This window comes from Dufourea novaeangliae, unplaced genomic scaffold (assembly GCF_001272555.1).
Source record: "Dufourea novaeangliae isolate 0120121106 unplaced genomic scaffold, ASM127255v1 scaffold221, whole genome shotgun sequence".
Taxonomy (NCBI): domain Eukaryota; kingdom Metazoa; phylum Arthropoda; class Insecta; order Hymenoptera; family Halictidae; genus Dufourea; species Dufourea novaeangliae.
Window position 1 is genome coordinate 2,276,452 of NW_015374115.1, and position 16,234 is coordinate 2,292,685.

At 39.0% G+C, this 16,234-nt stretch overlaps 1 protein-coding gene across 1 annotated transcript in view; it reads right to left on the reverse strand.

Annotated features, from left to right (window-relative positions):
• The window catches only part of LOC107191058 (small conductance calcium-activated potassium channel protein), a 172,807-nt gene extending 171,081 nt beyond the window's left edge, over nucleotides 1-1,726 (reverse strand). Inside the window, exon 1 of the mRNA XM_015580005.1 lies at nucleotides 1,260-1,726. Within this exon, the coding sequence (XP_015435491.1) occupies nucleotides 1,260-1,726 (467 nt within the window). The remainder of the gene's footprint in view (nucleotides 1-1,259) is intronic.
• Nucleotides 1,727-16,234: the final 14,508 nt, after the last annotated feature.

Genomic DNA, 16,234 nt, shown 5'->3' on the forward strand with positions numbered 1-16,234 from the left:
GCGTCAATCTTACGGCATGAATCGTGTCAATATGCCGACCAAACATTCTTCGTGACTTATAAAGTGCTTTAGACGTCAACGGTATGACATCGTTATTAATCGTAACTGTAATAAATGCTCCGTAAGTTCATTGCTTCCTCGACAGTGTATAATACACAATAATACCTTTTTAAAATCATAATTGTTAATGAAACAATGCATTTTAAATCTTACGTGTAAATAGGTAATTAATTATTTCTTGTAATTTTAATGAGATCCAACCATGAATAGTCTTCCATGAGCATCAGAAGTTTGAACAGTCCAAAGAAAGTTTGGTCATGGCGAGGAGATCAGACTGAAGGTTGCGTTCGAACTTTCCAAACAGTTGAAACATTTCAAGCTGCTCGAATTGGCCAAGCGACTCGAGGTTGAGGGTATCGACCCTACTTGCTCTGCAGACCGAATGGCCAAAGACTCGAGCAGCTGGATACGTTTTAACTGTTTAGAAAGGCTGAACTCGACCTTCAGTTTGAAAAGGATCTTTAGTTTGAACGTGACTTTAATATTAAACATGACCTTTAAATTAAACGTGACCTTTGCAAACACTCGTATCGACAAGTCACGTTCGACAAGACGTGATCACAATACTCGCGATTCGTCAGCTCCACCGGTCGAGCAATTATACGGTTCATTCTCACTTACAAGGGAAGGCAACGGAAGTGTCCCCCTCCGATTTTGATGAAACTTCGTATGTCTGTTAAGCAGTCAAAAATAAGGGATACGTATTTTTTTTTATCAGCTGAGACGCGACTTTAAGGGGTGAAACCACTCCTCGAAGTTTCGACCCGAAAGTACTATCTCAAAAACCAGAGGAGATACATGAAAACTTCAAATGGACGAGGTTTACGGTTTCTTATGTAGAATAATACGGTGCTAACAAACTGTCAAAAATATAATTTGTATATAACAAACAAATTTCGGATGGAAACTTCGAGGGGTGGTTTCACTCCTTAAAGTTATATCTCAGCCGATAAAAAAAAATACGTATCCCTTATTTTTGACTGCTTAACAGACATACGAAGTTTCATCAAAATCGGTGTGGAACACTTCCATGTCTTCCCTCGTTAGATAATCTTGAAACAGTTGTCTAATATTAAATTGGCGGGCAACAGTTGCAACTGGACACATACCACGACGGTCGAGCCTAGAATTTACAACCCCTGGCGGATTCGAAAAATAATCCACGCGGACAGACGCGATATTATCAACGGACGACTCACCTGGAAACGCTGCGCGCAAGATGGAAGGCGGACGAAGGGGCGAGCGAGTCCCTTCGGTCGCAGCGACACTTGTGCTGATGCGAGGACTGCCTGGACCGGTATATGGTGGTCGCGACCGGCAGCTGAACCTGCGTTTGCGGTTGCGGCTGGGGCGACAATGACTGCGGCTGTACGTCACCGTCGAGTCGGCAGTGCAGCTCGATGTCCGGTACCGATCTCGTGGCCGGGTCCTCGTTCGTACCGCTCTCCTCGGAGCCGCCGAGCCCCGAAACGGACAACTGCGGCGAAGCGACCAGAAAGGTCGTTCGATCCTGTCGCGTGAGCACCGGCTTGCCCTGAGACACCGCCGCTGGGACCACGACCGGCGGAGGTGGCCCCCTGCTTAACAGGGCGGCCGTCTCCTCGGTGGAACCGTAATCGGTACCGTTACCGCCCTCCTGCGAGCCAATATTGCCGTTCGTGTTCATCTTGCCGGGGCCAGGTTCACCTATGTCCCGTCACGTGGCCATTTCCTGTAACAGAGGAATCCAGGTGAGCGAATTCATTAACTGAGAACCATGTATTGTTGGGGGAAATAATAACTTCAGGCTGTCTTAGGACAAGAGAACAATATTATTGATTTCATGGGTATCCTTTAGATTGCTTCCCATCATAGGCGTAGCCAGGTTATCAGACAGGAATTTATCTCAAGGTAAATTTCATTAATGTTACGCTGGATGGATTTTAGATTTTTACTGACAGAATATCAGTTGATGTAATGTAATATTGTTTTCCTTGAGAGCAGGGGGATGGAGTGAAATTTTGGTAAACACCTTTCATCATTGCGTTTAAGTACCTTGAATCGATTCGGTGCAATGAACCGTTCAATCATTCACTTCCCCCGTGAAGCGATTCCCTTATTAGAAGCAACGAGGACGATAAGGTTCTTCGCCCCTTGGATGATTCAGCGGAATTCGAAGATCAATGCTACCGTGTTTCCGACCCACGCGTAAATATCGATTTTTAAGCTCGATAAGCAAACCATTCCGGATACAGTCGCGTTTAGGTACTCCGTGTATGCATTGACTTCGGAAGAGGTCACTATATCGTGAGAAGTGGTCTTCGACTTCTCAACGTTCTCCTTTTCTTCCTCGTCCTTTTTCACAGATTTATCGCCCGCCACGATTTCCGCTTCTGCAGTCCCGTTACGTTTCCGCCGCAATACACAAGCCTGTGACTGAACGACAGTACTCGTCAATTTTGCGCGAAATTTCTGGTTAAATATGACTGTTCAATATTTGGACTCTCAAAAATTGGGAGCAGTGAACATACTCCCCGTATTTTGCTTCGTTGCCATTGCTTTATATTGCATTTGAATTGAACCGGAAGTTCTCATCTTTCTACTCTATGCCAATCTAATATTTTATTAGATAATCCATTTGTAAATATTCTTGTATCTCCACCACCTAATCTAGTATTCTCTCACATACTGCTTCGACAATCGCATTTTGAGCTTCCAAGTCCTATCTTCCTTCTTTATAAAAATCATTCGAAAAGTCAGCAGATGAAATGCATACAGTAAATTCTCGATAAATTCTCGGATAAATTTCTACGTTAAATACGTATCCTTCAAATTTATGAGCTGTCGAAATAGTGTCCCTCTACGATAACTGTTCCAAAGCAGTCTCGAGTTTCGAGCATTAATCGATGATTTACTGTACTCGCCACGGATTGCTCTGTGAGTTACAGGAGTTAATATCGATCAACACTGCTGTTAGAAAAACAGTACAGTTCCCTTCATGAAATGTATAGAAAAGGTGTCAGGTAAGGTTCGAAACTATACATATAACGTAGTTTCAGAGGTTTCAGTACAGGTGCTACGTGTTGAGCAAAGGCAATAGATGCAGACGATTTAAGGTGACAATGACCGTATCTCTTCGTTTCATTATTAGAGTTTCTAATCATATACAACGAACGGAACTAACTTTCAAACTAATATTACGAAACTGAATTATAACTCTTATTAATCTTACGTCCATCGAACACATAGCCTGCTATGGTAAAACTTTCCAGAGGTATTCACCGCGCATTGTACGATCTAATTTTACCTACTGCTGACAATTGTCGAGTTAGTGAAACTTCGTTATCAAGTAGTTGAATAAACAGTACAGCAACCGGACTATATAGTGCCGTAGAGTATTCGGAACAGTTATTCAGAAAATTTCTTCGCTGAAAGAAAGACGTGACGATTCCAGTGGTCTTCTAAGATTCACTTTTAGTTGGCTCTAGCGAGCTGTTAACTTCGTAGAGGGCTCGGCCAAGTTTTAATTGGAGCACATCGCGACTGGATCCAATTGTCGGATGTTCGCAGAAACTTTCGACGCTACGCAACATGTTACTGGTTTACGATTTCGACCCGCGTTAGATCGCCCGTTCTTCTCCTTAACGAGCTTCATCAGTAAGAGGAATACGTTGTTGGGTCTCTCGATCATCTAGCACGAATTTCCATTAACGGTGAAACGACCGAAGCAAATCGAATAATAAAAGCAAAAGTACATAAATAATTTGGACTGTTTATTTTGAAAGCGGTGTAAACCCATTTTTTGAAAAAATTGAGGAAACGAAAAATTTACACATATTTTAATGTGAACTTTTAATTTACATACAATTTATAATGTAGATCTAAAAATATTAGTTTGTTTTAATTACTTGAAATTTCGTTAATAAATGGAATAACAAAATCATTTATTTCGAAAGTGGTATAAAACCATTTCCTGTATTCTGCATAATCCAAACAGTCGAGGCACGAATAATCAAAACAAAGGCAAATGGACTTCTACCACTTCCACAATAAAAGATCCATATAAAAAGTGATTTTCTGATGTTTCGAGTAACTAAGCACAATTATATTTGTACGAACCATAATCTACTGTCACTTTGAATGGAGAAAATCTAGTTCTTCAGAACTGGCCATTAAATAATAATTGACATTGCTTATATGTCCTTGTGTGTAGTATATTATGCAATAAACTATAATATATATTTTTCAACTTATACTCACTAAATTGTGGTACGATAATTTAATTGCGTTATTAATCAGTATTTTTTCAGAAAGATATTTCAACAGTTCCAGCAGAACATAGATGTATATTTGATTGTCGGTTATAATATTGTTAAAAGTTATTATAAATTTCGGCGACCGTAACGAGACAGCGAATAAAGAAAAACGGATAAGCAAAAAAACTGTTCTTTCATCATTTTTTCAGGAATTTCATGCGCTGAAATTTGTGTTGCGGTCGACAATCGGCATCAGCCCAAATTGCAGCGGACTCGCCATCGTGCCATTTCGAAATAGCCGGCAGTTTTTCAGCCGTTGAATAAAAAACTCCCCGATAGCCTTTCTGCTCATCCATTATTCCTCATTTACCATCCTCCCTGTAGTTGGAAGCAAACGCGAATTTCATTTCCATGATTCTTCTGTCGCATGGTGTTCAACGATGACCACGTTTCACCATTTGGTCCTTTTATTCCGAAAGTATCTTCCGGACACCCCGTGGTCCTTTTACATTTTTAAATTTATGCAGACTATCGCACTATATCGTACGATGTATATTCATCTTCCTTTACCGCAGCTTTTACGCAATTATGACAAATGTGACAGTGGAAAAGATCATAGAATGATAACTTTGATAATGTGCACCGAAATGTTATTTTATTTTCTTAGTCCAATAAGGGTATATTTAGGTGAAATAATTGTTCGTTTCGTCCTCCTTTTGGAAATCCATCAATCATACGGTGAGATTGCATTTACGTCGGCGTTTTATTAAATTGAAACATAAACAAGGGTTGAGTTTAATTAAACTGGTTTGTAAAATCAGATGTTAGGATCTGGATCGAGTAGGTACCAGCTAGCTCCACCATGTTTCACCTCGTTTCTTCGAGATAATTGCCCCAACGTTATTATACCTCTCTGTAATTTTTCACTCATGACGTAAACACGAAAGGAATTGTGTTTCCTAGCTACTCAGGGGATCTATAACACATTTGTACTAATCTACTTCGTCTGAGCACGTAATCCGTCAGCGAACGTGTTAATATGTTTCCTTTTCATACTAGCAAACTATTAATCATTTCAGCAAATTGTTAACTTCGTGCCCTCATGACTTCCACGAATGATCCCTGCATCGTATTCTTCAATAATAACTTTTAACCTTCTGTATCCACCTTACCAATCAAAGAATGAAATAAGATAAACTGTATTTTGAACTGTGTGAGAAAGAGTTTAAGATTTCATAAAATATAACATCATTATTATTTCTCGACAGTGCTCGAACTGTAATTCTGCTGCTCAGACACCAAGTTCGAGAGTTTCACGATGACAAGTGATCAGCCTCGATCATCCCCGTTCGACATTCACCCAGGCAGCTGGAGCTAAACTTCGCGTTACCGTAACAGGCGTCGTTTCATCCGAACCGACTTGATGTGGTACTAAAACTCCGAATGCTCGCCGATTTCGTCGTAACTTAAAGGGCTAGACAGGACACGTACGCCGAGTTATCGACCTTTTATTAGCCGGAGGAGAATTAGCGGACGGAGAATCCAATGATATCCAATTAAGAGTTGTAACGACCGGGAACTCGCGGAAAAGCGCTCGTTAGCGGTGCTACGCGAACAATTCCGCCCACGGTACACTCGGAACTATGCTTCGTTTCTTGGTAAGTTTTCGATGAAACTACAAATTTATACACAAAGAACGTAACTTTATAAATTATTCATACCGCGTAACCTGTTTATAAAGTAATATATAGTCCTTAACGAGATCTGTAGATTACATTCTGGGTGATGTTGTTTAACTTTTCACTTTTGCGTAGAGTGTACATTATTTTTTCTTCTTTCCTATGTTTCTTTGATCAGTAATTAAAAGAACACCAAGTTCGCAGATTTTTTAGTGGATTATTCTACACATTCTATTGAAAATTGAAAATAATATCTACGGTAGATTCCAAGTTGATCTTTATTGACATATTTTTTAATAGACAGCCACTAAGTCTCTCAACTACCCTCAAAATTAACCCTCATCCTCTATTCACTTGTGTAATGTACAAATCTATTACATAACAATACAGTAAATTCTCGATGAGTGTATGAAGGCTCCTCGGGTATTGACAGAAAGAGGTCCCCAGGTGTAACACTAGCTTTTTAATGAGGGTCAGCACAGTGATAGAGATTGGAATTTCGAAGCCAATAATATTTGTTTCAGCCGCATATGGCCATTAGTTTATGAAATATTTAATGTTTAATGCTGAGGAGCCTTCGAGCACTCATCGATGGTTCACTGTATTATTGATACACATCGAAAATGTCTACATTTTCTGACACAAGGAATTATTAAATATTGGACATTCTCTAAGATCGAATTTGCCAAAGTAGAGCGCCAAAGTTAATAAAAAAAAAACGAATCGATTTCTAGTGAAATTAAGAGTGTCCCGATGATACCATAAAAAAAAATTAGAGACGGGCCTCGATAAATTATAGGCAAGGGATGTGAGAGTCGTGGATCATAGTCTCTCGAAGGAAGATCCTCGAGGCCGAAGGCCGTCCCGTAGGCATCCCTCGCGACTTGTAATTAATGGACACCGAACGGGCGGCTTCAAACACGACATTCGAGTGCGCTTGTCCTTCACGTTTACATGTCCCAATTCCATAATGCCGGGGAGGACCCTCTAAGAATACTCAGTCACCCGGCGTCAAGGCGAATTAAAACGGCATCGATTCCCTGTTTCGGTGATTAATTTGTCACCGACAATTCCCTCCTACCTCTTCCCTCTACGGCTCATCAGCTGGGTTATTTTAACGAGCCGAACCCCGCCAGGCTGGAATCGACGTGACGAGTCGAATTTTCATCACGACAGGAAGGACAATTTGTGCGCTGTCCTGGCAAACGAATCGGAACGGGAAGGTTAGGAACGGCCGAATGGAAACATGGAACACATTAGTCTTCTTCGCTTTTCACCCGTGGAGGGGAGATTTGTTGCGAATGGGGGATTTTACTTGTTACTATTTTGTTGCAAACTGGAGCAGATTTATGGTGGCAACATGGAAGTAAGCGAAGCTAGGTGAGATATTCGCTGAGTTTTCTTGGGAAGATCGTTCTCTTGTTCCTGGTAGGATTTTTATTTTTATATACCAGCAATTCTAGGGTTCATTTAAGTATCAGCTGTAGCAGAATGTAGTAGAAGATCCGAGGATATCAACCTCAGGACGTGTACAACGAATAAGGCTTTCGGAGCTTAAATTAACTTCTTCAAATCTGACTTTTTGCTTTTAAGGAAAAATTTTCTTATTGTGGAATTCCTTTAATCGGGACAGCAAGAATGCAGGAAAAATTGCTTCAGAACAACGTTACAATTGTTGTACATTCCAATTTGCACTGGCTCTGAGGAGGTTCAAAGCGTGTAAAATCGAAATGACTTAAGAACTGATGACTGTACAATAACATTACTGCAAAGAAATTTTTCAGGTCATGTAATTTCAAGGAATGGTGATGTCTATTATCCACCGAAATGATGTGATTTGACACCTTTTGATTTCTTTCTTTGGAGCTACATGAAAGGGGTAGTGTCTACGCGAATAACAATTCAACAGCTCAAACACGAAATGCAGAGTTCTATTGAACTCACAGAGTTGCAATTATGAGAACAATTTAAAAATTTCCCAATGAGTTCGATATTTTCTGAACTGATAAAAATGTCCTGCCCGATGAAAGACCCTGTATATCTGAAGCAGTTACCTTTGTAAGAACCTTTTCACGACGAAAATTACAATCTTTCATCTACACGTACAAGAAGGAAGTTTCATTTTCTCTGTTGTCACCGTTTTCATGCATACAACATTGTGTAATTTTTGTCTCACATTCAGGCATTTTTCCGTTCGGCTGTTCCAATCGTAGCATCTCTTCATGGCTTCCTTATCGCAGCACCGAGCGACGTGGAACGAAGGGGAGAGGGACAATAGAAGAAGCCCCGCCGCATCCGCCCAGACAATTTTCTTCGCCTTTTATCGTGCATGGCTTCGAAAGGCAAGCTTGGGGAAACGGTTCCGCGGGGACGTTCCTCTGTTTACAATATTGTCAGGGCGAAGCCGTGCTGCGTTAGGGGTGAGAAATGCGCGCGACACGCGTTGCATGAAAGATACACACGATCATAGGCTTCCGTATATTAATTTTATTTTAATAATTTTAATTTTATTCTATTATTGCATCAAGCTATTGGAGTCATTACGTTAATTTATACGGGGTGTAACAAAAGTGTTGTAGGTCCCTGAAATGGGTCATTCGTGAGGTGATTTGGAACAAGTTTTTCCTTAGGAAAAATGTTATCCGAGACTTTGTTAACGAGATATTAACGAAAAACCTTGATCCATCAGACTGAAGTTACATGTTTTGATGCACTTTCTATGTGCGATTGTAGTTGGCTCTAAGGACTCTTGAATAGATCAGGATTTAGTTTAGTTCTGTACTCTTAACAGAGTGCCTAGTTAGTGGTTGAGCTTCGTTAAGGATGGGCACATTGAACCGTCAACCTGAACTAGGTGCTCAAATGATCGTTAATGTTATTACAGCAGTTAACGACAGTAATCAAGCGTGTAGATTGAAGGACTAACGGAACGAAGGCATAAATTAATGTTAATTTTCAGTTGTCGTTAAATCTTTGCATTCACAGATTCCTATTTGCTTCCGTCTGTAACAACGTACTCTATTGGTAATAGTCTACTTTCATTTAGTCCTTCTAAAAAGTGAATACGATATCTGTCAGTATAAACCTTAACTTTCAGACGATAAGAAATACATACCTTTAAAGTTGAGTGCAATCTACTTCTAATGCCCTGATATTTTACGCTCCATAATTCCAACTAAAACTCTCTGATTAATATATAAATAACTTAAAAGTACACTTGTCAAAGCATCAAACTAGAACCACCCTATACAAGCAAGGCTTCACAACAATTCACTCTCCGTACCCGAAAAACGACCCCATCAAGCTCTCCACCTCGGAGCAATTAGCCAGACGGTCTCGACCGCTCTGCAAAATTGTTTCGACGAAGCCTAGCCTCGCACCAAACACGAATTTCCCTTCCGAGCAGATTAAATCTGGCCAGATTCAACTGTAGACTTTCAAAACTTTCCCCATCGCACCTAACAACTCCAACATACAAAAACGTGATTCTCGAGTTATCGCTACAAGAAATTTACAGAAACACTCTTCCACCAATCATCAAAACTCTAATCTTTCAATTTTACAACATAACTGACTGAAAGCAGTTACGTCAATCTTATTATTCAGAATAAGATTCTAATCAACCTACAAATGAGTCCTTTTTGAGAAAATAATATTTCTGATTCGTTTTACTTTCCAAGCAAGGGTGCGATATCTTCAAAACGATTCAACCAAATTCACTTCCTATCGCCCACTGGAAGACGGAGAAGCGAGTTGACGAGGGAGGATCGAAAATTCCGGGGTTTCGTGGCGGAATCCCTTCACCCTCGTCGATAAAGGGACTACGTAAGGGGGAATCGTTTGGTAAGGGTATGAAATGCAACCAAGGAAGGGACGCGTAACAGCGTACACGGGCGTGAAGTAATGCCAGATGAACAGCAGGATGAAGGGCCGACGGAATTTCAGCCGATAGCGCGTTCGATGCGGCATAGGCGTCGCTTTCGGTCCGCTTCCGTTCATTTGCACGTTATCTGAAACGGCGCCACGGATGCCTCTCGACCGAGTCTCGTGATTAGATAGCGACCTGTGTAACTCTCGCGTCGACTGTTCCCGCTGAGAAATTTCTCACGTTGACAGAGAGAGAGAGAGAGAGGGTTTGGTACGAGAATTCATCGGGTCACGCGGGAATTTCCTTTGGGAATATGCCTGATCGAAGAGCTTCAAAATTGAGAACTCGAACATGGGCTTTGGTGTATTGGAAACTGGAAACGTTCGAAACCAGGCGTGAAATTTATTTTGGAAACGGAAGTTACTTCGAGAAAGATAGTATGTAAGGTCTTGAGGTGTTTCGTGGAACTGTTTACATTTGAATTTTCCTCGACTCGTAAACAATATGGCGACGAGACTGAAACTATGATTTTAACATATTTTCTTAAATGATATACTTATCTTGATATATTCATATTAAGGATAACATTGCTTCTTCAGATTTGGTGATATTTAAAATTTTCTTGTATAAAAATAAGCTGTTCTCTTGGATTCAATAAATACAGGCTTGACAAAGGCTGTGACGATGGCATGGTGATATAGTTTGAATTGAAACGCGATTTTGAAAGTTAACGTTATTATTTCGAAGTGGTTCGGTATCGTAAAGATTTCCAAAATCTGTTTCGAATATTTACGTTAATAAAATTCATTTCGAAAAAGTAATTCCAACTTATTAGTAACTTTACTTTAAAAACCTTTATGGAACACCTTGTATTATTTTAACACCTCGTGAGTATTTCAATGGAATTTGGTCAACTGTAAATGTGAATAATTGAATGTTAAAAAAGATTACAAGTTGAAAAATTGGTACTTGAAACATTGAAAGTTATAAAATTATAAGTTAAAAGATTGGAACTTGAAAAATTGCAAGTTAAAAATTCAAGTTCCTTTTACAGCGTTCGAAGGTTAAGAAACGACTTCGGTATTACGTCAGTCGTAGAGCGTCTACTTAGTCAACCGGTGAAAATGTGGGAGAAAGTTGCTCGAGGGTCAGCTGCGGAAGAATAATGACGTGAAAATTGGCCCACGGGTTGCGTTGGCGTGTGCACTATAATAACAGCGCGAACACTTTTTCGCCGATTTTGTCGGCCATTCTGTCCATACATGGAGCAAGCCATTACTCGCCACGGACAGACTTCGGAGTCGTTACACTTTCGTAGTTCCCGTTCACCATTAACCTGAATACTTTTCTTGCTGTACATCCTCATAGTCGTGGTAAACCGTACAGAGTCGATAGTCCCTTAATAGATTGATCGTGTGATTGTGAACGTAACATTGAAGCGAATGATCAATTCATCGTTTATTTAGATTTGATCTATATGTATACAAGGACGTGGTGTACTGCATGTTACCAGCTCGATCTACACGCTCCCTAAACGTTCGCGTTGTCAATTCCACGAAGCTTGATAAATAAATAAATACTGAACGAGAATAGGAGCTGATGCAAGCACATGTACGATTAGTTAGTAAAAAAATAATTACAAGTTTAAGTAAAGGTCAGGCTCGATTTAATTATATTTCGAGGGGTTTAGTTTGGCTAAGGGGCTGCTTGAAGGTCTAAGATAATAGAATTTGAAGAATAAATTTTCTATAAAAATTGTACAGCAATAAATTGTCTCTGAAAATTAGGTAGGATTAAATTGGTTTTTATATCACCCACGTCTCTCTTTTCGTACGGATAGCTCGATTATACAGAAAACTTTGTAAATGCGGCAAATTATATCCAAGAAGTATTTATTGAGCAGCGGCGGTTGATAAAAAAAGTTCCCTCACGGAAAGTCTCCGGAGGTTGCGTTTATATGGGAATCGAATTTGAATATTTATCGCGTGCACGTGCTACGGAGTACAACTCACAATTAATCGTGTCTGGCCATTACTTTCTTTTTCTACTTATTATTACAAACTCCACCGGGGGTCAGACTAAATATTCAAAATTATTCTCCTCGAAGCTTCGTGAAAAAATTCATTCGAATTTTTCGATTTATTTTTATTCGGGGGATAGCATCGTTCCAATTAAGCTATGCTTACAATCTAATTAGTATTCCATACCGATGAAAGTCTTAGTATCTTAGCACTAAGACGAAATAATCAGGTTCCTTTAAAGCGCCATTGTTTTCGTTCGTTCTATTCTTCACCAGATGAGATTAACGTCTACGAAATTCAAGATATCTCGCTTGAATATTTCTTTCTATCGATATAAACGCGACCAGTCCTCGCGGACACGCGTAGATCGCTACCGGTGGTCGCTTCGAATTCAAATTAGCTTCAAATTAAATTGCAAATTCGCGGGCTTCCCGTATATCAGTGTACAGGAAGTTTAAACGATCTTGTTCGAAACTTCCCTGGGTATATTAATATTGCCGTACATCCTTTTTACAAATTGTAAGGATCGGTCTAGTGGTCAGGATTCACGTCGACTGAATAAATATCATACCGAGCTTCTAGAGGATTTATACTGGCATAGAATGTACATGGAATTATTAAATCTCTTGAATAACATTGTGAATACCATTCAGTTCCCATTAACCTCATCGTGTATGTTAACCCTGCTGCGTTCCTCGATTCAAATACACACGTAAGGTCTTCGAGCCAAAAATAACCCTTATGTGTAAAATTAATTTTTTTAAATTTTATTTCCTATCTAAAGGGTAATGGAAATATAGTAATATGGAAATATACTCTTATATTAATAAAATTCCTTTTTAAATTTCCGTCGCGTAATATAATTTTTTATCAGTGCGTTCCCTGAATTTTCTACGACTGCACGTCTTCTTCCCGAAGATGTCGGTTTCCACGTGGGATCGACTTTAGAATACAGAATATAAGCATTCAATTCTGATGTCCAGCATATTTGAAAAATTATTATTATTCTTCAGTTTGTTTTTCTCTCTGTCATGTAGGTACCTAGCATTTTATCTACAGTGCATAAACAGAGAGAAAATATCAGATCTCGCCAACTATAATTGATAATTTTGGACAAGAATGAAACTTCAATCATAGTGTTATTTAATATTATTTCTGTTTCCATTCGACTCTACTAATACTTATGAATACTCGAAGACCTTATATGTAACTATTTTTATTTCTAACATACCATTTAAGTAGATTTTAATATAATATCCAGAGAATATAAGGAAGCATATTCATATCCCCATAAGCTTGATGTTTTTAAGAAACAGTAAAGTTCTCAAAGGAAATAGAACAAGTAAGGACAAAAAAGACCCGAAGATTGCAACAGAGTTAAGTTCGAATCACATTACTTGGGTGACAGAATTCACACCTTTCGTTTTATAATTTTTCGTTAATTATCGGTATAATCGAATCCGAGTAATACGATACAAAAAGTCGTATCGTTAACGTGCCGATAAAAATGTCCACCCCGTAATCGTCTCTATCTGACGGCAGGCATGCTGAACCATCCCCTTTCTATACCCTACGACAGCTGAACACGTCCCTCCCGTGGGACGCCGGCAAAACGTCGCCAATGAAACGCGCGAAATGTTTACACACGCCTATCTAACGGTGCGGACCACGATCGATATGCTGGCATTCAAGGCTTACGTAATATTGCACTCGCGTTCACCTGCGTTCACCTGCGATCACCGGTAACCTGTCTCACGCGCACGTGCCCGTGCGTCGCGAACGATCGTCGGTCCAAGTTACGTGGAGAAATGATAGTAAAATAGGTGCAATCGTCAGTGACTTCACTGGTTCTCGATTTCGTTGAGATCTATCTAACAGATCACTAATTAGAGCCAAAAACAATGAAATAAAGATCATTTCAAACGTTAATGAAGTACTGATTTTATTGTAAATTTGAGGTATTTTAATCTTAGGGAATTCTAAACTTGGAGAATTGCAAGCTTAGGATATTTAAAGCATAGGGAATTGTAAAATTAGAAAATAGTGATGTTAGGAAATTGTAATCTTAGAAGATTTTAAACTTGGAGCATTGTACACTTAGGGAATTGTAAGCTTAGAGACTCGTAAGCTCAGAGAATTGTAAACCTAGGAAATTTTAAGCTATGGGAATTACAAACTTAGAGACCTGCAAACTTTGGAAATTGTGAGCTTAAGGAATTGTAAGTTTAGGGAATTCTAAACTCGAAGAATTCTAAGCTTAGGAAATTGTAAACTTGGGGAATCGTGACCTTAGGGACTGTTAAAGTTATGGAACTGGAAACTTTTCTGATCAATTAACAAATTAACTTATCATCACTTAACCATAATTCCACATGATCTCGACACTCCCTATACAATGTTTCACACATTCTTTCGTACCCTTCTCCATTGCAAGAAAAAACGACTTCTCCAATGATCCAGAAAAAATGCAAAGCTCTTAAGCGATAATGGAATTCGATCCGGCATTACTTGCTGAAATTCTCGTCGCTGGAAAATTGATACCCTTCTCATCGAGGATTCTTTCAACGAGAAAGTCACGATCCACCGAATAATCCGACTTCGAAGCTTCCGGTAACACGGGTCACGCGGTGGGAAATGTCACATCTGGTAAACGTGTTCCCCATAAACTTCCGACCGGGTAAGAAATTCACCATCTTCGACGTTGATGGTATCCCCGGGCGTAAAGAATCGTGAATACGCTTCGAAACGAAACATATTCGCTCGTTTCGAACTCGCTGTTGTCGACAGTCCACGATTCCGAGCGTATTTGGTTTGGTTTATGCGTCACCGTTCTTGGAGGTGGTGCCGCAATTTCTGGGCTATTTACCGGTGTCTTCGACGTGTTGCGCAGTATGTACGAAATACGAACGAAAACGGGGACACGGACAATGTTTAAAAAGAGTTATCTGACCGCGAATAACTATGCAGTTGGTCACAGAAGAATGTATTCGGTCACCTTTAGGCATTCAGCGAATTTCGGGTGGAATTGTAGGTTCGCAGTTAAAAAACTATACGAAAACGTATAATGAACATTTATTAGTTTATCTTATAATATATGTTCAAAAGTATGTTTTGATATGGCTTTTATTTGAAAACCTACAATTCCAAACAATTCGTGTAATGTCTAAAGTGGCCGAATACTTTTGTGATCACGATTTTTTGAAATTATTTTCTTCATGAATTCGGAATGTTCGTAACAAAAACTGAATTATTCAACTATAAAGAACAGAGATTCAGATATTGTACTGTGACTATTTTATGTATAATTGTCGTACTTTTATTAACTTGTGATTTAAATATACCTTAATTGCTATACATAGTATTTTTATTTATGATATTGGTACAATAAATGAATCAGATTCATCGAAAGAATTATTTAGTATCGACGCGCCTTTTCGTTTCTGCGCGATGTCGATCGATTTTCCGCCACCTGTATTCGAAAACCGCGCGCGCAAAAATGGACAAAACAGCGCTCATTTCCATGGAAATTTTTACATCCGTGCGGGAGATTCGAATTTTATAGCTGTTTGAAAAAGGATTCTATCGGGAATCGTGTATGAGAAACGGATTTGCATTTGTTGGGACTTGCGAGCGTTGGATACTTAATGGAAAAAGAGATCTAACTGTTATGCAATTCAACGATAGGTCTAGGTAGTTTAAAACGAGACGTGTTATTCAAAAATTAGGTACTTCGACGGAAAATTTACCTTTTCTGGGTCGAAGATTGACAAGATCGAAAGATCAAACAAGTTCAAGAAATGGAAGATCAACCGGTAAATGTTTAATTGGATTTGTCAAGTACTTAATACAAGAATGTTTGAAGTTTAAGAAAGTAAAGTGGAAGTTATAAATATTAGATGGACCAATAAATAATCTATCATTCTATTTGTAATGAGGCTATACATATATTGTGACTGTAAAGTATCTCTTCAACTACTCAAGAAAATAAAATGGAAGTTATTAGTGTTAGGTGTACCTATAAGTAATCCACCATTGCATTCATTATGCTATAAGTATACATTCAGTAAAAATAGTGCAGGTTGTTAGCAACTCATTATGAATATAAATGAAGCTTTATAAATCCATGAGTTTCACAAAAAACTGACACTAATTTCGTCAAGTAATAATGAATGACTTATCATCAGATTGCGAATGTTTATGCACTAATAGCACCCCTTAACTTGGAAAATGCAATAAAATAAAGGTTTTAATATAGCTTCACACTATTTATGTCGTACAATTAATATTACCGCAGTAAAGTCTCTAATACAAAATTCTGCATCATTCTAAGTTTTAGATATTAGTATCTGGAATTGTAAATTTGCATAAACT